The 25,587-nt window shown below is 40.6% G+C and overlaps 3 protein-coding genes across 3 annotated transcripts; 1 reads left to right on the top strand and 2 right to left on the bottom strand.

Annotated features, from left to right (window-relative positions):
• Positions 1 to 1,413: 1,413 nt before the first annotated feature.
• LOC307248382 (zona pellucida-like domain-containing protein 1) lies at positions 1,414 to 5,385 on the bottom strand (the record flags this gene model as incomplete). Its single annotated transcript, XM_080024782.1, has 10 exons — positions 1,414 to 1,550; positions 2,785 to 2,884; positions 3,001 to 3,172; positions 3,264 to 3,344; positions 3,430 to 3,527; positions 3,617 to 3,689; positions 3,796 to 3,980; positions 4,451 to 4,587; positions 4,673 to 4,788; positions 5,372 to 5,385. 10 exons carry the CDS (start codon positions 5,383 to 5,385, stop codon positions 1,414 to 1,416), a joined length of 1,113 nt encoding a protein of 370 aa, XP_079880908.1.
• An 11,763-nt stretch (positions 5,386 to 17,148) lies between these two features.
• hspa8b (heat shock protein family A (Hsp70) member 8b) lies at positions 17,149 to 22,844 on the top strand. Its single transcript, XM_080025259.1, has 9 exons — positions 17,149 to 17,305; positions 19,717 to 19,926; positions 20,007 to 20,212; positions 20,347 to 20,499; positions 20,707 to 21,262; positions 21,373 to 21,575; positions 21,682 to 21,880; positions 21,980 to 22,212; positions 22,325 to 22,844. The coding sequence occupies exons 2-9, from the start codon at positions 19,722 to 19,724 to the stop codon at positions 22,520 to 22,522; spliced, it is 1,953 nt and encodes a 650-aa protein (XP_079881385.1). The 5' UTR covers positions 17,149 to 17,305; positions 19,717 to 19,721; the 3' UTR covers positions 22,523 to 22,844.
• A 599-nt stretch (positions 22,845 to 23,443) lies between these two features.
• Positions 23,444 to 25,240, bottom strand: lim2.3 (lens intrinsic membrane protein 2.3; the record flags this gene model as incomplete). The annotated part of the gene is made up of 4 exons (XM_080025187.1): positions 23,444 to 23,505; positions 23,587 to 23,721; positions 23,807 to 23,956; positions 25,066 to 25,240. 4 exons carry the CDS (start codon positions 25,238 to 25,240, stop codon positions 23,444 to 23,446), a joined length of 522 nt encoding a protein of 173 aa, XP_079881313.1.
• Positions 25,241 to 25,587: the final 347 nt, after the last annotated feature.

Here is a 25,587-nt window from a genome sequence, read left to right as displayed (position 1 = left end):
CATGAAGTCAGTGTTGTTAACTTTACAACTGTATTTAATCAACAAAACCGCATTCCACTTTCCATCCCACTGGAAAAGGAAACTAATTTAACGTCCCATTTGGTGCCATATAAATATGGGTACTGAGCCCTGGGAACACTTGATTACCCCCTCTAGAAACTAAGGAAGAACCTTCAGCATCTTATTTTTAAAATATTGTTTGTTAAGTCAAAATACCCACACTTGATGGGTAGTTTCCACAACTTTCTGTCTCTATGGCAAAACAACAAACAGTCTTTTAGGTAATGAGATATTGCATTATCTCAACAGCTTTTTGACGGATTTCCTGGAAAATTGTATTGACCTTAAAAGTCCAGAGAACATGATTCCTTTCCTTTTGTGTCATCATTAGATATACATTTGTGGCTGTAAGTCTTAAGTCTCTAAATGACTTTGGTTATCCCCTTATTTTTTCATTTGTGTCACCAGCATGCAAATGGTTTTGTTTTTCAGAACTTGTTTTCACTGCCCCCAGGTGGCCAAAACATTGCAGGTTTAAAGATAATTACCATATATATCAACTGAAATATTTTAAGTCCTAAAGCTTCTGTATGTTTAGAAACAAGGCTTACCTGTGGTAAACATGTAGGAGCCCCCTCAGAGCCTTTACCTTTAACAATTTTGCTGTACATAAATATTGTAATAATATATTACCAAACTACTTGTAATGAATAAAATTACCAAAAAGGAAATGATACATATCTTACCCTGAATTTATGAGACAAACTATCATATTTTTTTATTAATGCATATTTTAATGTAATTAAAAGTTATTCCTTAAAACAGTCAGGGGGAGGACAGTAAAACAGTTGTTAAGATCTGTATAATCTGCACAAATATCCAACCTGACAAATATTCAACAGTTTTACATCATCTGTACCAACCTGATAGCCCTCTCTCTGATTCCCTCTCATCAGCCATATACGAAACGGTACAACAATGTGAGTTTAATGTTTCATCAAAGAGTATGTACTTTCTTCATCATTCCTAAGGAAAACATTTTAAAACTACACAATTTTTAAATTATTACAAAGGATGACAGCATTCATTAAATACTTCTAATACAGCATGATTAAAACTAACACCTACTTATAATACACAATTATTGTACAAGTTCTGTGCCCTCATCTCCACATTGTTACACTATGTGATTCATAATAATTATAAAGCTTCAAGCCTAGATTACTGCTGACCTTCCTGTTACAATGTTTTTTGTAAAAATAGAAAAGCTAAATAGTATGAGAGTATATGGTTTCATGACTTGTTTTACTATCTCTGTAGCTTAATGGCCATCCTGTGTATGATGAAGGATTAAACTGTTTGTTTGTTTGTTTGTTTGAAAGATGGCGGGACTCCACTCTCAGTCCGGGCATGTTACTGAATGAAAGGCTTTCTCTGTCTGATGTAGTACGCAAAGTAAGCACCCATGGCGAGGAGGACAATTGTTAGGATGACGATGCAGACAATTACAGCCACTACAGGGCTGCTGTAGTTGTTCCCAGTTTGGGTATCTGTAGGGGAAAACATAAACATACCAGACAATAATGTACTTTATGTAAAAATGTGTGTTGCAAGGGGCTGACTGAACAAGGAGTGACCCACAAAGTAGTCAATCAAAGACAAATGTGTTGCTCTCCACACATTGTAACAGTGTACCAAAAGAACGTCACGATAAAAAATAATGCAGATTCTTACCGAGTGGAGCTGAGAACGTTTGAGGTTTGCCTGAAAAATTAAACCAAAACTATGGTCAACGACTCAAAGGATTACATGTTTGTGTCATTAATAAGGAAATTTACTGTTAAAACAAATAATTTAACCTTTTGGGAAATACCCTTATTTGCTTTCTAAAGCTACTGCTTGTAGTCTGACAGCTGAGCATTTAGCTTAGCATAATTACTGGAAACAGGAGGAAACGGCTAGCCTGGCTCTGTTTAGAGGTTATCAAGTCAACCTACCAGCACATTCATATCTCACTTGTTAACACATTAGCCATATTTTCTTCGTTTCATCCATTCAAAATTATAAAAGTTACAACAATGATTGTTTCCCCCCTAGCCTTTATGCTAAGCTAACCTTACTGGCTGCTGGATGTTACTTCATTGCAGTCAGACAGTTGAGTGGTACAAATTATATTATCTAACTCGTGGCAAGAAAGCAGATAAGCACATTTCTTAATAACCATAACCTTGACCATGTATTTATTTTTATAAGCATGACAATGAAGGACTTTTTATATTAAAACCATGATCTTTTACCGGTGTTTTTTGTGTTCCCTAGGGGCGTCAAATCAGAAAAACACATCCTGTTTATTGCCATGTATATAAGTTACGCATTTGGTTTGAACAAGAAACCCCAGCCAGATGAAAAGGTTGTGTTATTTACTTTAGCATTTGTGTAGATTGTAATGAGTTTATATTCATTGACCATGTGGAATGTGGATGAAGGGATATCTCTCAAAGCTGAGGTATGTGATTTCTGATTGGTCAAAATTAACATGAGCTGTACACTTTGACCAATCAGAGCGAGGCACCGATTCTCTGTTCTTATTGGCTGTTGGGACTGTCCATTCACTTTGGCATGACTTTGTTGGTGTAGAGCGTGTCAGGGAGGGACCATATGGGAGGGACCAAAGAGAACAAGTGGAGCGGTTGAGGTATTTGGATTTGAATCTCTATCCCAACTGCCATTTTCTCCCCAAATCCTCCACCCAGCTTTAAGTTGTATCTTGCAATAAAGACCTACCAATGCTTTTATCTCCCACAATAAACTGGGGTGAGGTGACAGTTGCGTTGATGGACTCATCATGGGCTTCTCTCCTTCTCCTGCTATTCGTATTACAGTTCTGTTCAAAATGAATGAGGACAATCAAAACACTGATGTATGAATTATCTTCATTAATAGAAAATGTGTTTCTTAAAATGATGTTAGGACTGTTAAGTAACCCGGTCGTCTACTCACAGGCAATAGTGAAGTGCAGGCAGAAACCTCACACAGTCTGACAACGCAGTGCAGGTAGAAAACTGAAAGAGTCTGATTTTTGTGCTCCAGAAATCTGAAGGCCTCAAAGTTGAACTGTGCCTTTTGGTCCTCCCCGTTGAGATCCAGGACAGTTTGAGGGTCACGGTTACACCTGGGGTGGGGGGGGGGGGGGCACAAGTGTGAGTGCAAGGCGAAAGTGGTGGACATAATATAGTGTTTGTTAAATATACAGTATGACTTACCCTACAAAAAGGTCATAATATCTTGTTTGTGTTGGATCTGGATCTGCCGTCGCGTAGCATCTGTCCAGCAGCACGTTGAACCTTTGATGACAGTCATGTGGATTTAAAGTGTCTTTTCTTGTTAATATAAATTGTGCTTTACTGTAAACTGAGAACACTTTAATACCTTCCTGTTAGATTGGTAGCCTTGACTTCAACATAAATCTTGGTCTTTAGATCGAGTCCTGTCTGTGGGATAACAAGGATCTTGTTGAACGCAGCACTCTGTTCGACAGAAAAGTGAGAAAAAGTCAAGTTATAAAATGTTAAACAAAAATACTCATTTCAATTATAAATTTTTGAGTAGGTCTTACCTCGTATAATTCCATACTAAGTGTGCTGAGGAAGCTACCATTGTTGTCTCTTATGGCAAGGTTTACACCTGATCTGTAATAAATGAGAAGAAATGCATATTGTATTATAAAGTTGTATTGTCCTGCTTTTTTCACACGCAGTGTACGTGCCACTCTGGGTGTCGCATATAAACACTCACACGGCAAGTTGGGTGTTGTTCAGGAGATACTGCATCGGGTAGAGGCAGGAGAATTGGTACAGGAGCGTCGAGAGATAGGTGATCATACCTTGAGTGGGGTCTTCAGAGGAAATAAAGCCAGAGATGTTGACATACTGAACATTTGAGTAGTCAGCAAATGCTCCAGTGCCAACTTTATTCGTTATCTATAGAAAGAACACATATTTCAATGAGATCAGTTTAAATCAAATCAAATCAGTTTGATTTGTATAGCCCAATATCCCAAATAGACATTTGCCGCAGTGGGCTTCACAATTCCGTACATTATGACAATGGGAAGCAGTTTTCATATAAATTATTTGATGCGAGAATTAACAATATAGTATGCTTTTAAAATCCTTTGTATTCTATAACATTTCTCCAACATGTACCAAAAGCCAACTTTTACCACACTATTAAGATATTCTTAAGTACTATAATATCTAAATAATGCTTATAGCACGAGATCTTCCAGTATATGCTAAGGAAAAATCATTCTAATGAATGCATAATTCAAAATAGAATAAAGATAGAGAAAAAAAAATACCTGAAAATTATTTTTGCAGGATGTGATTGCACTTTCATTTAAGGGGAATCTGAATTTTAAGACTGGAGGGTCAGTGTTAAAGTCAGCAACCCCGTAACACTCTCGTGTGTTGAACTGATTATTGAGGGCCAACATAGACTCATTGTAACGAGATTGGTAGACCGGACAAAGGTAGATGCTCAGGTCCATATATTTAGTCCCGCACACCACATGTATGTCCGAGTTGTCTGGAAGAGATGAAAAGGAAGGATGTAAAACAAACTACAAGGGAAGAGAAAACCTAAATAACAGATCAAAGAAAATACCACAAACCTGGAGGCCTGTTTGTAATGCTTGTAATGCAAGCTGCTGGTGTCTGGGCCTCTGTCCTTAGAATGAGGCCAAGCTGGCACACAAGGATGACCAGCCTCATTGTGTTGAGTACGGATCTTTGAGAAAAACAGCAAAACATTGGGAACCAAAGCATTCATCATCTTCTTTCAAGAAGAAACTGCTTTGAAATAAATCGTGGAGGATCAGAGGGGAAAGATCAACCATCTAGAGTTACTAAAGCCGAGTAAGCAGTCACTTGAAAGAAAAATATAATTTAGACTACATTTTCAAGAAGGATAAATCGTCCTTCAACCCAGTTGCACCATTGAGAAAAAAAGAAATTCAAGAAACAATTGAAGATATACTAGTTGTACTTCCCCATAAACATATGTTGTGTGAGTATAAGAAATTAACTGGCACTATTTATCAGATGGGCGTCAAATTATATCACATTTGTCAAGTTTGATCTAAAGATCCAGTGAATCAGGAAACAAATTTACATTATTTTTAACCCGATTTTTCTCCACTGTTGGTATAGTAAGATATTGAAATAAAAAAATCAACAACTTAATTTTAATATATAATATAGTTTTCATTAAAACATAGTATGTTTCACACAATATATTACAAACACATATAACATAAGGTTTCAAACTACAAAGATCAAATTAAAAGAGTTAGAGATAAAGTTATCCTCACCTGTACAGCTTCATTTTGTGTCTGTCTTGCTATCGTCCACCAGATCTGCCCATTTATATTGTCGCTTCCACAGGGGCGTGTGAGGGAACGTCCCAGACAAAAGTGTAACATGAGCTGGGCCTTTAACATCTCCTAACATTTCTATGATTATTTGACATACATTTTGAATTTGAATACCAATGAATTTAAAATAATATATTCATGGAAAATTCCATTTATACGTTTGTAGTGACACTTTATGGAATCAAGACTCAAGAGATGAAATGAATGTACCTTTTCAGGTGATTAATATGCATAAAGTGCCACAGAAAAGACTGACCAATGATCCCCAGCCTGTTTTTGGTCAGATGGGTTACTTCAAAATTATTTATCCTCATGCAATATGTCCGCTACTCCATTGTATTATTAATATGATGGTATTGATCTCAGTGGAGATTATTCATTCTAGTTTATCCCAATCCTCAATGAGTTCAGACAGGAAATCTCCAAGCTGGATAAAGGATATTGAAAGTGACTTTTTCTTGAGAGACAAATGAATATTTCCAAACTATTTATTCTTTAAAAAAGGGAATAATGTTTTTAAATCATAGGCACTTTCTGTCACTTATTTCCAAGACAACATCGTGAAATCCATAGTTTTCCTGTCTTGTGTATTCTAGTGAATTGTGGACGTTTCCCAGGAGGGTGTCAGCTTGATTCTGACTTTACAGCAGTCGGCTAACTTCAAGTAATGCATTAGACATAATCTCACATTTGCTCTAGCATCAGATAACTTTATATAAAGTATAATGGCTTCGAAAGATGTTTTGCAATGGAAAAACACTACTGCCGGCCTATGGGCAGGGAGAGCGTTGCATAGGAACCCTAATTCATATACGCAAACAATGTTTTATTTTTCTTGGGCCTGTGAAAGAACAGGATCAGTGATGTAATCATAGATGTCCTCTTTTGAAGATATTGTGATGTTATAAGAGTCTGGTTATTGTTCTTAAGAGCACAGGTTTTGTAATGGATAATTTTTTGTTATGGCTTCAGGCTGTAAACTGTAAATAGGAAATTGCGGTGCTGTTTTGTACAGTCAAATAAAAGACACACCTATCTGAGAGAAAAAAAATTCAAAGTCTTTTGTCGAGAGTCGTGACAGGAAAGGGACTCCAGAGGAACGCAGGTCCCTAAAGAACATTGCCACAATGCACCGTGAGGACACAGCCTGAAAAAGGTGCCTGCTAGATTACTTTAGACGTATCCAATGTCAAATGCCAGTTTTAATGTCCCCTTTGTTGTCTAAATAAGTATTTGTCTCCAAGACATGCCATCAGTGTTACTGAGGGCACATTTTTTCAAAAAGCGGACCCGAAAGCAGTAAATCTGGTCACCCTTGGGAAAATTATAACACTAGCCTGTTAGAGGCCTGTGGCAGATTCAGGTCAGGACCAATAATCAAAAACCAAAATGTTCTGTATTAAAAGGGAGTGGATAAAGATGGTGTTTGTTCATGCTTTTTTAAATGCCTGGTTCACACAAATGTTGTTCTTTAAACAATCCAAATATAATGACTCAGCTTGAAACACACACAAAAAAAAAATAGGATTTGGATTTTGACCGTGCAGGAGTCACTGCATTAATTATGCAACAATGCCATGCCACCAAACATAACACCTTCATGTGTCCATGCATTTGACTCACAAAACGCAAGGAAAATGAACTTCATCCTCTCAATTTGGAACTACGCTTTTGGATGTTTACATTGAAACAACAATGGTAGTCACATAAATATCAAAGGACAACACATGTGTCTAGTCTCTATAGGTTTTGTAACATGTCGGCTTGTGGCTCTTTGGAAGATTGCAGTGAAATATGCAGTTCATCCCCAGCCTATATACTGTATAACCCCGTACATAACACAAGGCTACCCAGAACATCCGATAAGATTAGAGAGTTATTTTTCTTCTTTTAATTAGAATTTCGCAATAGGGAGAGGACCATTCAGAGATCAACAAGCCCCACGAAAATGATAAAGAAAAGAAAGAAATTGAACAATAATAATAATAATAAGCTTAAAAAATCATAAAAGTCACAAATGTCACTAATGTATGGTAGCGGTAGTGCCACAGTGCATCATAGCACTCAAAAATTGTTACAAAAGTATTGCTCCTGAAATTAATCAGAGCACAACTTAATAACAACATACATAGCTACATACGGGCGGCTGTGGTGAAGCGGGTAGGGCGGTCCTTCACTGGGTTGCAAGGTCGGTGATTTGATTGCCTGTCTCCCCGCCACATGTCGAAGTATCCCTGGGCAAGGTAGCTGCTACTATCGGTGTAGGAATGATTGGGTGAATTTGTATAAAGTTGTGTAGCGCTATGGGTCTGTGAAAAACCACGGAAAAGTGCTATTTAAGTGGAGTTAATTTGCCATAAAAACATAACAGGCTACAAGAAGAAAGGCACAGACTACCTAGCCTGGTCCTATACCAGAACATCGTATACTTCATTTCATTTGTACAGAAGGTCTGGAATCGCTCAATTGACAAACGCTACTCACTTGAAGGCAGGTGTTTGTTGAAGTTTAAAACTATTGGATCTGCCCAGTGCCGCTCTGGATCTGCCAACCAATCGCATAACGTTTGGTCGTGACGTATGTCATGCACCAGCTTCTGAGCCGCTCCCTCTGTTCGCTGATTGGACAGCCAAAAATCTGGTTGAGGAAAACCCGCAAATATACCGCGGACCCAGACTGACTGCTGAAGGGAAATGAAAATTGAGCTGAAGTAGGTAAGCGGGCAGTGCCAGCCAGGCTATAGACTACCTTGAGATAGTATGGAAAAGAGATATAAAGCTGAAACATAAAATAAGTTAAAAAAAAAATTAACTTGAACCAGAAGTTGCTAGATAACCCGTAGTAGCTTTAATAACCCGATGAAAGTGATAATTTGACCCTTCAATTAACAGCCCTTCATCTGAAGGAAGCCTTTGTTAACATTAAAAAATGATAAAAATGGCTGCCATTTTGTAACAGATTTATAGTTGGAACCATTTAGACATTACTTTAAGCTATAGAGCATACATTCTCTTGCCCACCTGAATTTCTCTGAGCTCCTGTGCCAGTGTTGGGGGGAAACACCAGTTTGTAAACGTTGCCATACTGAGATATACAGAGAGAGTCTAACTGATCACCTGTTTGACTCTTTATCAACTTTGTGTCGACCCGTTTGTTTGGCGATGGCCTGAATGGAACCGACCGACATTCATTTAATTCTTAAAAAAGTGTGCACTTTAGCTTGAACTTTTTCAAAAGTCATTGGAGGTGGCAAAGATCTAACATTTATAATCACATTTTTACTAGCACTCTAGGGAGTTGCCAGCACTTGGAGTCAGCCTTACAGCCTGTGCGGGCATGAAAATACCTGAGAATGATTCACAAGTTGACAATCATGAATAGTTGGCAACTTGAAGGCCAAAATAAATTGAGATGTTCGCTCTTCTTTATATTGCACATCTTGAAATATGAAACTTGCAAAAAATAAATGGTTTAAAGTTGTAATCCGGCATTTCCTATTGGCCATAAATGTAGTTGCAGGCACTTCTGGATAAACTAACATATTAGTTTTTTTCTATTATATGTTACATGTTATTGTCAACTCTACTTTTTTTGTGTTTTGGTATACGTACATTTTATTTGTATATAAGACTTATGAAATCTAACTTCTCCTGACTTTATTGCGTGTTGCCTTTTTAAAGGATCAAATTAACCAAAAAGTATTGCCTTCTTTGTTGTTGTGTCATCTCACAATTGATTTCTTTCAACCACAGGTATTGACTGTAATTAGACCATGCACACTATCATACACCTGCAACACCTGAGCAGTATCATAATATGTCTTAACAGTAACATAGGAGGAGCTTCCTGTCTCTCTCTCGCTCTTTTCTTATTAAGGCCACATCAGGACACAACTCTTGCGTGCTGTACTGTAAATGGTAAACCAATCCCAGTGTTTGTCATATAACATGATGATCTCTGACCCACTTGGATTTTTTAGTTTTTGTTTTAGGGAACCACCCCAATCTCAGTAACATATCTCACACGAATTCTTGGTGTTGAACTACATATCCTTTATTTCTTTTTTTGAGGTATTGACCTATTTCAGTTTCCTTGATGCTTCTTAAATGACGTACTGGGTTATAATCTGGCATTTATTTATAGGTGTGGTTAAATTTTCAATTCTCCCAGAGTCTGCTTGTACTTGCACTGTGCACATCACTCACACAGTGGTGGTAGAAGTTCTCACCCTTGACTAAAATGCAATTAAAATGATCAACACTAATATTCAAGTCAAATCATGCATTGAAAATTGTAAGTACTGAAAGTTGTAGAAGGAGCACTCATGCAGCAAGCTGGCCCCTCTCAGAGTGGTACAGTATGTACTATATGCAGTATTACAAATTACTTTTACTGATGATTATTGATGTGTATTAGTAATTCGTACACTGTTGCCCATATTACTTTTTCATAATTTCAACATATGATCACATATCGCAAGATCCAGTTTCACATGGAAATTTCCATGGGCTTCCCACAGTACAACATGAAAATTCTTCGAAACCACGTTTCCTGACTATCTTCAGTGGAAACTAGTCTTAATAGTGTTTCTTCGTGTCCAAGGATTCAACTCTTTTGGATTGATATCTGTCTTCAAACTATGTTAGAACGAAGAAGTTATTTGTTAGAACGGCTAACAAAGTAATTCTTATTCTATGGAAGAGCACAACTTTCCCTTTTAAAACTTTCATAAACTCCTCAAATGCTTTTATATTAAAAATATGTATATGCAAGGTAACTGCAGTATTCAGACAAATGTAGTTGAGTAAAAAAGTTTAAAAAAAATTAAATTAGTAATGTACTTGAATAAATGTTCTTTTTTAATTTCCACCATTGTTGATTGTTACTTGTGAAGCCTTAAAGTTAACAAATGTCTTTTTTATGATTGCTCATCACATGTTATATAACAGTTTGGATTGTTTCATTTGCATTTGGGGGATTTCTTTTTAGCGCCCTACACTGGTGAAAGTATCCCCTAAAGCACAATATACTGACAGGAGGATGGCCTAAATACAGGTTCTAGGAGGGTTGTTGTGTGATGTCTAGTTTTAAAGCATCAGTTTAGTGCTTTTATGTTTTGTATTCTAATATTAAGGGGCAGGGCTACATAGCAAAACTACTGAGTTGAGGAATGGAGGTAAAGCAGCTCACTATTGGCCCCATGGCCGACAATGTCCCGGCCATGATCTTTGGACGTTGAGATCTCTTCATTGATTATGAAAATGGATGAAGGAAAACTAAAAACTTAGCATTTTGTGATCAGCCAGTACTGGAATGTAACCATGTACATTTACTCAAGAAGGCTACTGTTGTACAAATAGGCTATCAGATACATGGACTTTACTAATATTTTCTTCTTTCACCACTTTCAATACATTTCAGAGGGAAATATAGGAGGATGTTGAGGCCTCTAGGGTGTCACTGGAGCGAAATGGGATACAATGTCCTTCCAGTGGAGAAAACTCCTTTATGTGCATCTAATAGTTAATAGTTCCCCATGTGTTTTTATTACAGAAGTGTACAAGCTTAGTGGTGCACTAGTAAGTAAGTGAGTAAGTAAGTAAAGTGTGGGGGGAAACTAGCCAGCCTGTATACATCTGAATAACACACTGTCCATGCAGACAGCCCCCTGCGGTTTCTCTGGTCAGCCTGCCCCTCCCATGTTTACAATAACAATGTATGTATATTCCTCTCAGCCTGTCTCTCCTCCAACCCCACTGTTCTCTGGTCGGCCTGCCCCTCCCATGTTTACAATATCAATGTATGCATATTTGAACTGTCTGCCTCTCAGCCTGTCTCTCCTCCTACCCCACTGTAAAGGCCAGGACACACCGGCCCGATAATCGCCGTCGTAGAGTCGGAAGGGGGCGGGGACACGAATCTGTTTGGTGTGTGCCGTGAAATCGGTCGTCGTAGATGTCGTCGGGCTTCTTTTGAGCCGATTGAACATGTTCAGTCGGCGGCGGGCAGTCTTTCAGTTGGAGCAATTTGATTTGTGGAGGGCTAGCGAATCAGTGAAGCCCGGAAGTGAGGCGGGTAGCACAAACAGCTAACAACAGTTAGCCATCGTTTTAATGTGTTTGTTTGTTTCGTTCAGCGAGTACTCACATGCATCAACCCTTGTTGACTGCTCGACACCATGCTTGACACTCTCTGCTAAAAATGGTGCTCTTTATGGTCCATAAATATAAATACGTATTTCTATCTATGTCTATGGTCTAGAGAGCCGTCCCATCCTTTCCGGCTTCCGTATTTTTTCGGGCCACAATACAGATTAGCGCCGCCTGCTGTTATGGAGACATTACGTCCCGCGCAAGCGCAGAGCGTACGGAAAGTCAGCAGTCGGTTTGGTGTGTTCTTTGCACTTTTTCGGCCGCGACGGGAAGACTGGAGCTCCCTGAATCGGCAGTCTACATTTTCGGGTAGTCGGACTAGTGTGTCCTGGCCTTTAGACGTCTCCCCCCCCGGGGAGCAAATGTTCCTTAAATATGTGATGATTCTAAGGAACTTGGTGACTACTAGCAAGATACACTCTGTGTATACGGCAATTAGTAGCCTACGTAAGTAAAAAAAAAAAAAAAAGGTACATTGTAAGTACATTGCCACGCAAAGTATGGAATTTACCAAAATGTACTTCGACTTAGGAATGTGTGTACATTTAAGCACAGCTCTGACCATGCTTACGAACAGAATCTAGCGGTAGAATAGCGATATTACAAGCATAAAGCAAAGCATTTAAGAGTTTCAACGTCTGCATTGACACTAGAACCGCCAGCATTCTCTTTATATCTATAATCGCCACGTGCGTCAAATCTACCCGTGCATTTCTAGTGTAATATAAAGTCATACAGTTGTTTGTTTAATCATCATCTGTGTTTTGGACCTCTTGTTTTATAATCTAAGGGTGTATTCACACATGCCGTGTTTAGTTCAGTTGAAACGAACTCAGATGCACTTCCGCCTTCGGTGCGCATCTTTCAGACAGGTGTGAATACAGCAATCGCACTCGGGGGCGGACCAAACAAACGCTCCGAGACCCAGTTGAAGAGGTGGTCTCGATGCGCTTCAAAACGTACTCTGCTGCAGTTCGTTTGTGGTGTGAATTTGGCCGGACTCGATCCGACCCAATTGCAGGAAGCACTGTGCCTTTTCTTTTTTAATAAATCGCTGTCAGCTTCACATTATAGGAAAGTGTTGTTGTCGCCATTGTTAGGAAGATTAGTTGTGGTTTGACCGGGAGCCCCGAGCGAATATATTACATTTGATAGACAGGACGCGTAAGCAATGCATGCTGATGTGTTCAGCGATCAGATGAAGGAGAGGGGAGCGTCTCCCGCACAGTGACAACAGGTTCACGCTGCGCTTTGTATGAAGTGCGTGTTTTTACTTTGCATCCCATGTTACGGTACCGTCAATACTACCCCTGTGTCAGTTTGGAGCTGAGCCGCGCCGAACTCACACCCAGCTGACACACGGCTAATTCAGCTGTGTCAGCTTGGCTATCGCAGTCCAGCCTAAACCCTGCCCTACCAGTAAGGGTAGGGTCGGCGGTGGAAACACCACCGAGATTCTTAAAAGTGAGCTGTCCCGCTATGAGCCGCTCCGATCCGACCCGCTCTACTCGGTGGAAACGAGGCATAAGTAGTCTCGCAAAGCCAGACCAAACTACAGCAAGTAGTATGGTCTGGAAGCACTCCGTTTAAAGCCGTCTATTCGGGGGGAAACTGGGCTGGCCTGTTTTTATTTCTTTAAACCAATCACAATCATCTAGGGCGGGGCTAACCCCGGGAAACAGCAGCGGTGTCCTGCAAAATACTAATAGTGCCGGGGAGAACTTATTTTGATGGAACGTCTTCATGTCCAAAGGCTGTCAGAGAAATGGCTAAATCTAACCCGCAAACGCCACAAAAAAACTATTAAAGACAAAAGGAATACACATAGTGTGCTTTCTAACCAGCATGTCAAGACACCATACACTTTAGCCCCCGAGGAGCTCACGGGGAAACTTAACCGGAATTAACTAGCCACGTAGTCACGCAGTTATCTCTGGTAACATTATCATCGGCGGCCCGTTGTCCTGTAAATCACCAAAGAAAGGGAACGGCGGATCTTAATCTAGCTGGTTATAAGGTCCGGTGCTCAATTCAAACCCCTACGCTTAATTTTCCAGAGTTTATGAGGGTATTTCTGCCCGGGGGAAGATGTACAATGAAGTTGGACAGCTAGGCTAGGCTAAGCTAGGCTCCGTCCCGGACCACCGCCGCCAATATTATTATCCCGAAGTATCGCCACACTTTATTTCTGTCTACTTTATTTCTGTCTACAGTAATGTGACTTCTCACACCCTGTGTGTGTGTGTGTGTGTGTGTGTGTGTGTGTGTGTGTGTGAGTGGTGCACAGAAGCACACAGGTTGACTGTGAGCAAATTGTTTCCTATTTGAGGGGGAGCTCAATACGGGAACGCCAGCAGCAGGAAATGGAGGCGTAGCGTTGTTAGCCGACGCCAGCGCTAATAGACGCTGGCGGAAACGGTTCAGCCAGACTATTCACTTAGTAACTCTAATGTTGTTAGGAACTTATCTTCATCTCTTATTTATTGAAAGAGTTTATGAATGACTGCACACAAGTTGTCAGATCGCGGACCCCAAACAATGCCATTGCCTAACACAGCTTGCTCGAAAATATCACATTTTCCCATGCAGCAAGCTTTCTTTTGTTTTAATGCCTCCTGCACTAAGTGAGCCAACAACATATGTTTCGCTTTGATTCAACCTCGTTTAGGCTACAAGGGTTTCCATTTCTGTGCTGGAGAAGTTCCTTTTCGTTGCCCTCTTTGCCATTGTGGCGGAGAGGCAGGGCTGTACAGTGCGACAGTTTTGATCGCATTTGCTACTGAAATTGATCACGTGCGATGATGAATACAAATCCATTCGCACTCCTGCGACAGCTTGCTAATGAGGAGAGGCTGTCTTTGAAACACAGAGGAGTGCTGCACAACACTGCTTAGAGGGCTCTACATTAACACTGCGGGTAAATGAGTCTTAGGAAAGTAAGTTATTGAGTCCACCCTCCACTTTGGCTGGTGAAAGATATGTGTCCTCGGGATCTGAACTTCACCTACGGCAATTACCGGAAGGAGACGGCACATTACCGCAGTTAAGTTAGCGCGTGTACAAACAGAACATTTCCTGTGCGCCTTCACATTAAAAGCCTGTTACTAGCCAAACGTGAGTTGACTTTTATTTTGAAGCCGGTAAGAACAGGAAGTTAGCGCTTTTTTCTAGCTTGAAAGGCAACTCATTCAGCTGCAGCGAGCAGTCATCAGTAGCCTAGTCTATTTAAACAAAGTTTTAAATAGGCCACTGAAAAGCTACTCCCAACACATTCACAACAACCTATTTAATTTATCCTAAATTGTACCAATATGTATACTTATTTATTTAATAGGCTATGTTTAATGTTTTAAAGTTTGGTTTTAATTAACAGAAGGACATTATAATAATAATAATTCTGAATCAGCAAAAAAATTGCAATTGGCAGGTTAGATTCTTTTTTTATTCTATCAGTGCACCCCTATTCATTTTTCCATAATTATTACTGAACACACTAGGATATAATATTAATTGAGAATCTCAAATGAGACCAAGATGACATGCTCAAAGGTAATTAGAGCGAAATGCAAGGGTTAAGGTTAAGCAAGTTTTTGATCATACTTTGTGTGCTACCAAATTTATTTTTGTGCTACTGAATTTTTTTGCTTGCTAGCACCAGTGCTACCACCTAAAAAAATAAGCGTACAGCCCTGCGGAGAGGGGTAAAACACATTCACATGGTTGATAAAGGGATGTGTTGTGACCATATATGGTTAATTGGAGGCGTTTCTGAATGCAAATGGTCTGAGCGTGAACGAGCATGACACTTAAGCTTTTTAATTTCTTTATATGTCCATGCACTTAAGAACATGTGGGATTTATCAAGATTGATGATTTACTGAATGTGCATAGGCCTGCGCACGTTTGATAAATACAGATTTTTTTGTAGGCCTACTTAAACCTGCAGTGTGTAGAATTTGGGGTTTTATTTCCAAGCAGATTTTGTAGAAAGTAATTATAATATCCATAAGTACATTTTATTTAGTGCATAATAGCTGAAAAAAATGTTTTTAATAATTTTTTTCCCTTCTCATATATGTCCATATTTCTGCATATTTTGGACCAAGGCCTATTGCCGCCATCTTGAAAGTGTCATAGTTGGAATGTCATCAGGTGCATTGTTTAGAATTTAGAATTGTTCTTGTCCTTGAAGGCCACTGTAGCTTCTGTTATTATTCGAAAGGGTTGGGGTTACCCAGGGAGTGTTGCATTCTAGAACTTTCTTGATGATGTCATATTACACACTGCACCTTTAAAGGGACACTGTGTAATGTGACATCATCAAGAAAGTTCTAGAAAGTTCTAGAATGCAACGCTCCCTGGGTAGCCTAACCCCACCCCTTTTGAATAATAACAGAAGCTACAGTGGCCTTCAAGGACAAGAACAATTCTAAATTTTAAACAATGCACCCGATGACATTCCAAAAACATGGATTCCTCCATACGACTTGCCCGCTCAATGGACAAAATGTAACATTAATATTTGTAATTCTGCGCTCAGGAGGATAATTCCGATTATTGGCAGAGGTGATTTTACACCAATGACGACATATTTATGAATGAGGATATTGATTTGAGCTAATGAATGACTTAAAATGTTACACAGTGTCCCTTTAAGCACATAGGGCCTACTAAATTTCAGTTGTAAGAGTGAATTTAGAACCTTTTCTACACACTGTTGACAAATGAGGCCCCTGGAGCTGTCCTCCACCGGGTTGGAACCTAGTAGGCCTAGCCTAGTTGGATCACTTTTTTCCATAACTAAGCAGCCATCGTCTGATTCAGCCACTCAGATCAGGATCAGATATATAATAATAGGCTAGCCTAAAATCTTGGTAGCAACTGCTGTGTTGCCAACTCTTCAGTAAGGAAAGTAGCTATTGGCTGTCCAAAAAGTCGCTAGAAGTCGCCAGATGACGTCATCGCCTAATTTGCATATTTGTAGACGGGTTTTATACAGTAATATTTGAATAGGTGAGGTTCTAGTGTTATGAACGTGACAATCGCATAAACAACCAACGTGATAATGTTAAGTCTAGCAGTAATCATACGCTCATAGTTTGAAAAAGCACTGCATGACATTTTGAATTGCACTACTCTTATAGACTGTAGAAGAGGGGGGAAGCTACTAATACAACTGCTAATAGGGATGCTAACGGAACACAAGAGCGGAGAGGTGTGTATCTCCTGCTCTGACCGCAGCTGGGAGGGGCTGCTGCGCGAGGACCGCCTGTCAGTGCTCTGGGAAGGGGGAAGGGCCGTGGAGGCTCCCGCTGCTCGTTGAGAAGCGTTAAAAGTGATACTTGCTTTGGCGAAAAAGTCACCAATAACACCAGAAAAAAAGCTAGATTTGTCGCTTGTCACTGTTTTGAAAAAAAAAATCGCCAGGGGGGCTGAAAAGTCGCTAAATATAGCGACAAAATCGCTAAGTTGGCAACACAAATGGTGTTTTTTAATTGGACCACAGACGGAAGCAGCGAAAGGACGGTTGGTGATTGGGCAGCGTTGCTCCTCCTGTGTTCTAGATGGTTCTGAGGGGGATGTAGTGGAAGAGGTGCTTCCGCTCCCACTCACTCTCAGCACGGATCAGGGACCCATCAGACCGACGCTTGCTCAGGGTGAAGCCAGCTTGCAGTATTAAAAACAGATACTTTTACGACACATTCTCAACTTAACGGAGGTGAGTAGCCTATAGATTTTGTCGTAACTTATTCCGGAAGGTGAGGCTGAGAAAGACGTTACATTTACGTTACATTTCTGTCACGTGTTGGCGTCTGTTTGAAACCGGCACGTTATTTTACAATAACGTCATACACTGAAACTTATAAGGTAATCTTTTGTAATATCGTTGTACATGGTCAGGCTAATCTTTTCGACGTGTGTTTAACATTAAAGCTAACGTTGTACGTGACTCACAACCGGTAAGAAATGACGATGCTAACGCATGGACGTGCTAACACGGTTGGTTCCTTCCTCTGATAAATGAGACGCGTCTTGCGATCAAAAGATTCAATAGTATCCAGCTGCATCCCCGGAGAACAACACCCTGACGGGACATAACACCCAAACGGGGCGGAAGTTACCTAAATAATTATTCCTTATTTAGACAAATAAACGTATTTATCGCTGAAATTAAGCTAACTAGTAAAAAAAATCACGCTGTCACACCACTTCCGCCCAACCACAGTACTTCCGCCCCGCCTGGGTGTTATGTCCCGCCAGGGTGTTGTTCTCCGGGGCTGCAGCGAGACTCTACTCAAAAGATTTGCCTTCGCAAAGTTGCTTAAAAAGAGAGTAGAGTCTAGCTGCAGACCAGGAGAACAATACTGAGTCGGGCCGTGAGTACTGTGTCGGGGCTAGTAGCCTATCGGTCTGCGGTCTTTTTTATTGTTTGACATGACCTTCTCAAGATGGCCGCCGCGGTGTTCCGTTAGCCGAGTGGAGCTAGCGCCTTGGCTAATCTAACGTTCTATCTATATTCTAACCTCTCCCTGTCCCCTTGCCCTAACCCTAACCACCCAGCTGTGATGCCTGAACATAATCTAATGTTCTATATATATATTTTATAACCTCTCCCTATCCCTTTGCCCTAACCACCCAGCTGTGATGCCTGAACTTAATCCCCAAAACAATATAATTTGTCTAAATAACGTTCGAGATTTATTTGTATTTTCTTCCGCCCCGACTCAGTACTCCCGCCCCGACTCAGTATTGTTCTCCGGGGCTGCAGCTGGATACTATTGTAAAAAGAAGCTATGTAGGCCTAGTGATGCACATTTCACCGGCCTGCATGCTATGGGAGTGCTAAGGAAGTGAAAGGAACAGTCCAGAAAGTTCTCAACCCAACCCAATACATGACGTGACACGCCCTCAGCATAATCAGCAGCTTATGCCTTAGCATAGAGCACAAACCGCTTGGCAACCAGTTGAATTTCACAATTATCTTATCTAGAATAGCCATAGATACACGTGCCTGTTTCCGCATTGGTTTCTGTTGTGTAACTTAAAAGTGAACGTTAGACTTTGAACTGACAAACACTCAAAACACACAATAGGCTACTCTCTTGCTATCTTGACAAGGGAACTCTATAACAAGGTAAGTTTCCTCATATTTCTGACATGATGTAACATTTTGTCTTGATTTATTTTATTTCTTTATAACCCAAACCCCAAGGGAGATTGAAAAGTGATTATGTAGTTGCAAAAACTTTTTCTTTTCAGATCAACTAAAATCTCAATCAACTCAAATGTACAGATTGTTTAAGTTTGAATTAGCATTTTAGTAACTAAAACCTTTTGAATCATCAGAGCATCCCCCCCCCGCCCCTCATCATGCACCCCCTCTATGCTTTTCCAGAGTATGCGAAGCATTGCTGGGTTAGTCGCTATAATGACCTCCCATGTGCCTTAACACAAGGCTACCATTACAGTATATGATGGTGTGCTACTGTAGCAACAGTAAACACAGGGCCTGTTCCAAGAAGTGACTGCATGCTGAGTCATCTTGATAAATTGGTTAGAGTAGGAACAAGTCTTTACTCCATCAGCTCATTTCCCAAGGCTTATATGGTTATCTCAAGTAAACCCAGTAAAGGTTCTACCTTGGAATCTAATATGAATGTATTAGACATTTTCTGTCTCAAACTCTTTATATGAGGGAAAGAACAGCAGCAAACCTGTTATATTTTTAAAGGATTCACACAAGTGTATCATATTTTCTTTTGATGAACTCTTAACTAAACAACAAACATCTCAGTTCTTTGTTAAAATAATAATGATATTTTACGAAAAGGCCACAGTAATCCTCTCCTGTGTTGTCTGTGGTTGCCATAATAAATGTAGCCGTTGTCAAGCTGTCAAACGTGGGAGTCTTGAAAACAGGTGCTGTTGAGCTTCACTTCTGTGTTGCGACGTGCACTTGAGTTGCTCCGACCCTGATAATAGCCTCATTACCCCATACTATAAATGTGCGTCATCATGGTAACCTACCACAGTGCTTAAGAAGGGCTTATGTTACTCATCTGTTACACCCAGATTTTCAGTCAAGTGCCAATATGGGATTAACCGTTGTTCATTCTTTTGTATTATCAGGAACCATGTCCAAGGGACCAGCAGTGGGCATTGACCTGGGCACCACCTACTCCTGTGTAGGCGTGTTTCAGCACGGCAAAGTCGAGATCATTGCCAATGACCAGGGAAACAGGACCACACCCAGTTATGTTGCCTTCACCGACACAGAGAGGCTTATTGGGGATGCAGCCAAGAATCAGGTGGCCCTGAACCCCACCAACACAGTATTCGGTATGAGAATTTTTTTTTTCAAGTCAAGTATGATCGGTTAACTCTGATGTCCCTGCTAATTTATGTATGTTGTCCTTCAGATGCAAAACGTCTCATTGGACGTCGCTTTGATGACAGCGTCGTCCAGGCGGACATGAAGCACTGGCCATTCACAGTCATCGATGATGCTACACGCCCTAAACTGCAAGTGGAGTACAAGGGTGAGACCAAGGCCTTTTACCCAGAAGAGATCTCCTCCATGGTGCTTATTAAAATGAAGGAGATTGCAGAGTCCTACCTTGGGAAGGTAAGAGAACCATGTAAAAGTTGTGGTGTACTAGTGGACAAAAGATCTCTGAGCTCTAATTTAACTTAAACGGTTTATTAATGTTGAGAGGCTCACAAATATATTAGTAACTTGAAATCCCTTCCTTCTTGCAGACCATAACAAATGCTGTAGTGACTGTGCCTGCCTACTTCAATGACTCTCAGCGCCAGGCCACCAAAGACGCAGGGACCATTTCTGGGCTGAATGTTCTTCGTATCATCAATGAACCAACTGCTGCTGCCATTGCTTACGGCCTGGACAAAAAGGTAAAATAATTGTTAGGCTGCAGCTTTATACAATATACATGTTTTAAGTGTATTGTAGTGAACTGCATTTTATTGATGACACTAATAATTGCTTTATGGCCTTTACGGTACGGTTTTTATATATACAAGTGCTTGCTGAAATTAGATGTAGTCAACACTCTTGTGAAAAGAACTACAATTTAGAAATGAAATCATTTCAAATTACAGGTTGGAGCTGAAAGAAACGTCCTCATCTTTGACCTGGGCGGTGGCACGTTTGACGTCTCCATCCTGACTATTGAAGATGGCATCTTTGAGGTCAAGTCCACAGCAGGAGACACACACTTGGGTGGAGAGGACTTTGATAGCCGCATGGTCAACCACTTCATCGCCGAGTTCAAGCGCAAGAACAAGAAGGACATCAGCGACAACAAGAGGGCGGTGCGTCGCCTGCGCACGGCCTGCGAGAGGGCCAAGCGCACCTTGTCATCCAGCACTCAGGCCAGCATCGAAATCGATTCTCTGTACGAGGGAGTGGATTTCTACACCTCCATTACCAGGGCCCGCTTTGAGGAGCTCAACGCAGACCTGTTCCGAGGAACGCTGGAGCCTGTGGAGAAGTCTCTCCGCGACGCCAAGATGGACAAGGCTCAAGTCCACGAGATTGTCTTGGTGGGAGGTTCCACCCGTATTCCCAAGATCCAGAAGCTGCTGCAGGACTTTTTCAATGGGAAGGAGCTCAATAAGAGCATCAACCCTGACGAAGCAGTGGCCTACGGTGCAGGTAGAACCCCTTTATTGTTCTTAAATGTAGCAGTGAACTATTGAAATAATTCATTGAACAAAAAATTAGCTGCAGATGTAAAACTCAAATTCCCTCTTTTTGTTGTGCAGCTGTGCAGGCAGCCATCCTGTCCGGGGACAAGTCTGAGAACGTGCAGGACCTGCTGCTGCTGGATGTGACTCCCTTGTCTCTGGGCATCGAGACTGCTGGAGGCGTCATGACTGTTCTCATCAAGAGGAACACTACCATTCCCACAAAGCAGACCCAGACTTTTACCACCTACTCAGACAACCAGCCTGGGGTGCTCATTCAGGTACGACTACCTTCTTTTTTTTTATATATATATCTTTATTTAGTAAAAAACACTACTTTTCAAATAAATATGTTATTGATGGGTTGATTTGACATGATGTCTGCAGGTGTTTGAGGGGGAAAGAGCCATGACCAAAGACAACAACCATTTGGGGAAATTTGAGCTGGTTGGTATCCCCCCCGCACCCCGAGGGGTTCCTCAGATTGAGGTCACCTTTGATATCGACGCCAACGGCATCATGAACGTGTCTGCGGCCGACAAGAGCACTGGGAAGGAGAACAAGATCACCATCACCAACGACAAAGGTAAACTCAGAAAGTTCCTTAACACTGTACAGTATACAACATCTGACATTTGAGGCAATGGTATTAAGCCTTGTGTTCTTTTTAATTAAAATCCACCAGGTCGCTTGAGCAAGGAGGACATTGAGCGGATGGTCCAGGACGCAGAGAAGTACAAGGGTGAGGATGATGTGCAGAGAGACAAGGTGTCTGCTAAGAACGGTCTGGAGTCTTACGCCTTCAACATGAAGTCCACTGTGGAGGACGAGAAGCTGCAGGGCAAGATCAGCGACGAGGACAAACAGAAGATTCTGGACAAATGCACTGAGGTCATCGCCTGGCTGGATAAAAACCAGGTATGAATTGGAAGCTAAGTCCAGTTTAGTGATTGTTTGTTTAAGAACAAAATGTCGGGCAGGCGTGAGATTGATATTATAATATTTCTCTTGTTTTTCCTTCTTTTCTCAGTCTGCAGAAAAAGAGGAGTTTGAGCACCAGCAGAAGGAACTGGAGAAGTTGTGTAACCCAGTCATGACCAAGCTGTACCAGGATGCAGGTGGGGCGCCGGGGGGCATGCCAGGCGGTATGCCAGGTGGCTTCCCTGGAGCTGGAGCTGCTCCTGGAGGCGGAGGATCATCCGGCCCCACCATCGAGGAGGTCGACTAAACTAAAGCTTGTCTAGACATGCATGAGCTTTGTTCTTTTGACACTAGTGTGAAGCTGACCTCACTCATGATATCACAGTCATCTAAATCGTTCCACTCAGAACCATTCACCATGCCTATTTCGGGATTTGTTTGGTAATTTTTGTATGCTGGGCTGGGCTAAAGGCAATTTTTCCACTGTGGCTTTTTTAAAATTAGAAGTCTTTTTGGAAAACTGTGTTGCGTTCAAATAAACCAGTTAATGTTTGCATGATCATAGTGTTTTTCTTTCTGAGTTGGTAATGTGGCTGAAATAAGACAAAATAAAAAATATTTTGAATTAAGACCCTCTCATCTTTTCATTTCCCTTAATTATAACAATTACAATAAAATCTAATTATTATTTTGATCCACCTAGTGGATTGTGTGAAGTATTAAGATCTAAGTAGTTTTGTGAATCAAGTAATTGATTTAACATTACACACTCAGCTGATGAGTATTGTACTATGACACTCATGAATGCATCTGTGAACAACACTTTCTCCTCTTGATAGAAGATAATTATCACTTAATGAATTGGCTACACCCCTTTCTTTATATGTCCATGGCTACACCCACATTCAAGGAGCTGTATCAGCGGGCTTCAAAGACAGTATTAAGCACCTCTACTTTTATACTGTATTGCATTATTACATTTATATATATATATATTGTATTCATTTAGAGACAACACACACAACAATTAAATTATTTTTTTATCATTTATTTTGCTCTTTCGTGAATATTCAGGTTAGGGTTAGGAAATAGTTGGAAAGTTCATAGGGGCGTTGATTGGTTCCTCTTGGTCTATGTGTTATGGACCAGTGCTGATTACCCAGCTTTCCCTGGGGATCTATAGAGTATTTCTGATTCTAATGTGTGTGAGTTGGAAGTCTTTGGCAGGTCAGCGTGAGTTAGAGTTTCTTGGGCATTCGTGCATCCGGTAGGCACACATGTAGAAGATACCTAGACAAATAATAATCAGATTATTAAGAAAAGAATATCAGAATTATGTAAGGGTACATCCAGGTTCGGTAGGATGCATACCTGAGAAGAATGTGAGCACCACTGCCACCCAGCCCATTATATAGGACCAGGAGAACCGCCAGCTGCCATAGCGTTTGCCGTAGTAGTTCACTGTCACTCCTGTGTAGACAGCCATGGCCAACAACACAAAGAAGCCTGTGCAAGAGATGAAACCATTAGTTCTAACCAATCACAGTCTTTACTGCATCATGTGTGTAATCTTGTGTAGGAGAAGCTTTACAGGAGATGAAGAAGAGGATGCCGGCAGCAAAGGTCTTGTCAAACCCGTCAAAGGAGGAATAGTGGATGAAGGCCATGACTCCGATCACAATGCCAATGAAACAAGCGAGCAGGGAGAGAATCATGAAGGCCCGGGTGGCATCCCAGTACGCTGCACACAGTGAGAGACAAGGAGAGCATGAGACCTGATAGAACAAACTTAAGGCGAGTCACTTCAGTTGAATAGGGTACAATTTTTAGCTTTTAGATTGAATCATCATGAGCGTTTGCCAGTTGATTACTAACATTAAAACTATTATCTTTTGTATTACACTTTTGTTTATTCATAAAGCCACGGTTAAAATCTTTATTTAATTTTTACAACATGTGAGTGTCCAAAGTTTTCACAGAATAGATTTTGGATATACTTTTTCCATGAGAAAAAAAATACTACAGTATAACAGGTCTTAAAGTGTTTTTTGTAAGAACAAAATGTCTCATAATCAGACAATTAACAACATATGAACACATCCTTCTGTATTACCTTCAGAATAGTGCTCACGACAATGGAAAGTTTAGTTGATGACGTAGGCCTAAGTGCTTTAGAAGTTGCGATTTTTAGTCAAGAGAATTAAAAATATAGGAGAATTATACAGATGCAGACAGACAAGGTTTAGTAAAATAAACACCTGAGTGTGCATTTTGGACTTTTTGTTTGAAAGAAGACATGTTATGGAAGAAAATTTGACAAATATTCTCAAATTGACTAGTGCTTGAAAAAACAATGTCTCGCTTTAAAAGTTAGTCTAGCATCTTTTTTATACTCAAAACTCAGTTGATATCATAGATAGTAAATATTAGGTTGATATTCATGTTTTCCTAGCTCTACACTGTCATCTAGTGTTTGGCAATGGATTTGCACCTGATTTGGTGACAATGGGCGGCTAAAAAGGAAACCTTTTTTTTATTGCTATTTGACTGGTGGAAATATACAAACTATGCCCTAAAAGTACCAAAAACAACCTGTATATTTCTATGAAGGAATGTCGTAATACTGCACATATACAATAGAAAAAAAACATCAGTGTTTTTTTTTAAATATTTTACTAGCCTACCCCAGCAGAGCGCCAAAAGAAAAAAACAGTGTGTAAATGAGGGTAAGTGCCAAGTTCACGGCCTGATTGTTGGCAGACTAATGAATATGAATGAGGATCCGCCTGCCTGCACTTGCCTGCCTGCCTGTCTGTGCACATTCAGTGGGAGACACCCGGTGAGTCTTACCAATGCTGTCTGTGTGTGCCATGCATTTCCCGGGCACGCAGTACCGCCAAAGGCCCTGGTGCATGTAATTGCTGGAGTGACGGTACTGCATCCAGTAGTCAGTTGCCGTGGAGACAATCAGGAGTATGTTCCCGATTCCGGCACAGAACAACCCACCTCCCATGAAGCTGTACATCCTACCAAAGAAAATGTCTGACTGACACACAGGGAGAAAAACGGAACAGGTCAGGGCCTCGCCACACTTGGCCCCAGCTACACCAATTACAGCAGGCACTTCCTGTTAAAGAGCATGGGGGCAAGTCTGGGATATGAATAAAACGATGTCTAAATATCAAATGTTATGCTGCAGCTAGATAAATCTGATTATAGAAACATTAGGCCAAAACAAATAAAAACACAGAGACACATTCAGTTTGACTAGTCATCAATCTATAACATGGTCAGACTGATAAGGTGGGTCAATCTTTTAAATAGGATGTATTTTAAATTATTCCTACACTAGCAGGTTCCTAAAGATACCAA

This window comes from Ammodytes marinus (assembly GCF_949987685.1).
Source record: "Ammodytes marinus genome assembly, chromosome: 3".
Classification (NCBI taxonomy): Eukaryota; Metazoa; Chordata; class Actinopteri; order Uranoscopiformes; family Ammodytidae; genus Ammodytes; species Ammodytes marinus.
Note: the sequence above shows the minus strand (reverse complement) of the source record. Positions and strands in the feature narration are given on the sequence as shown.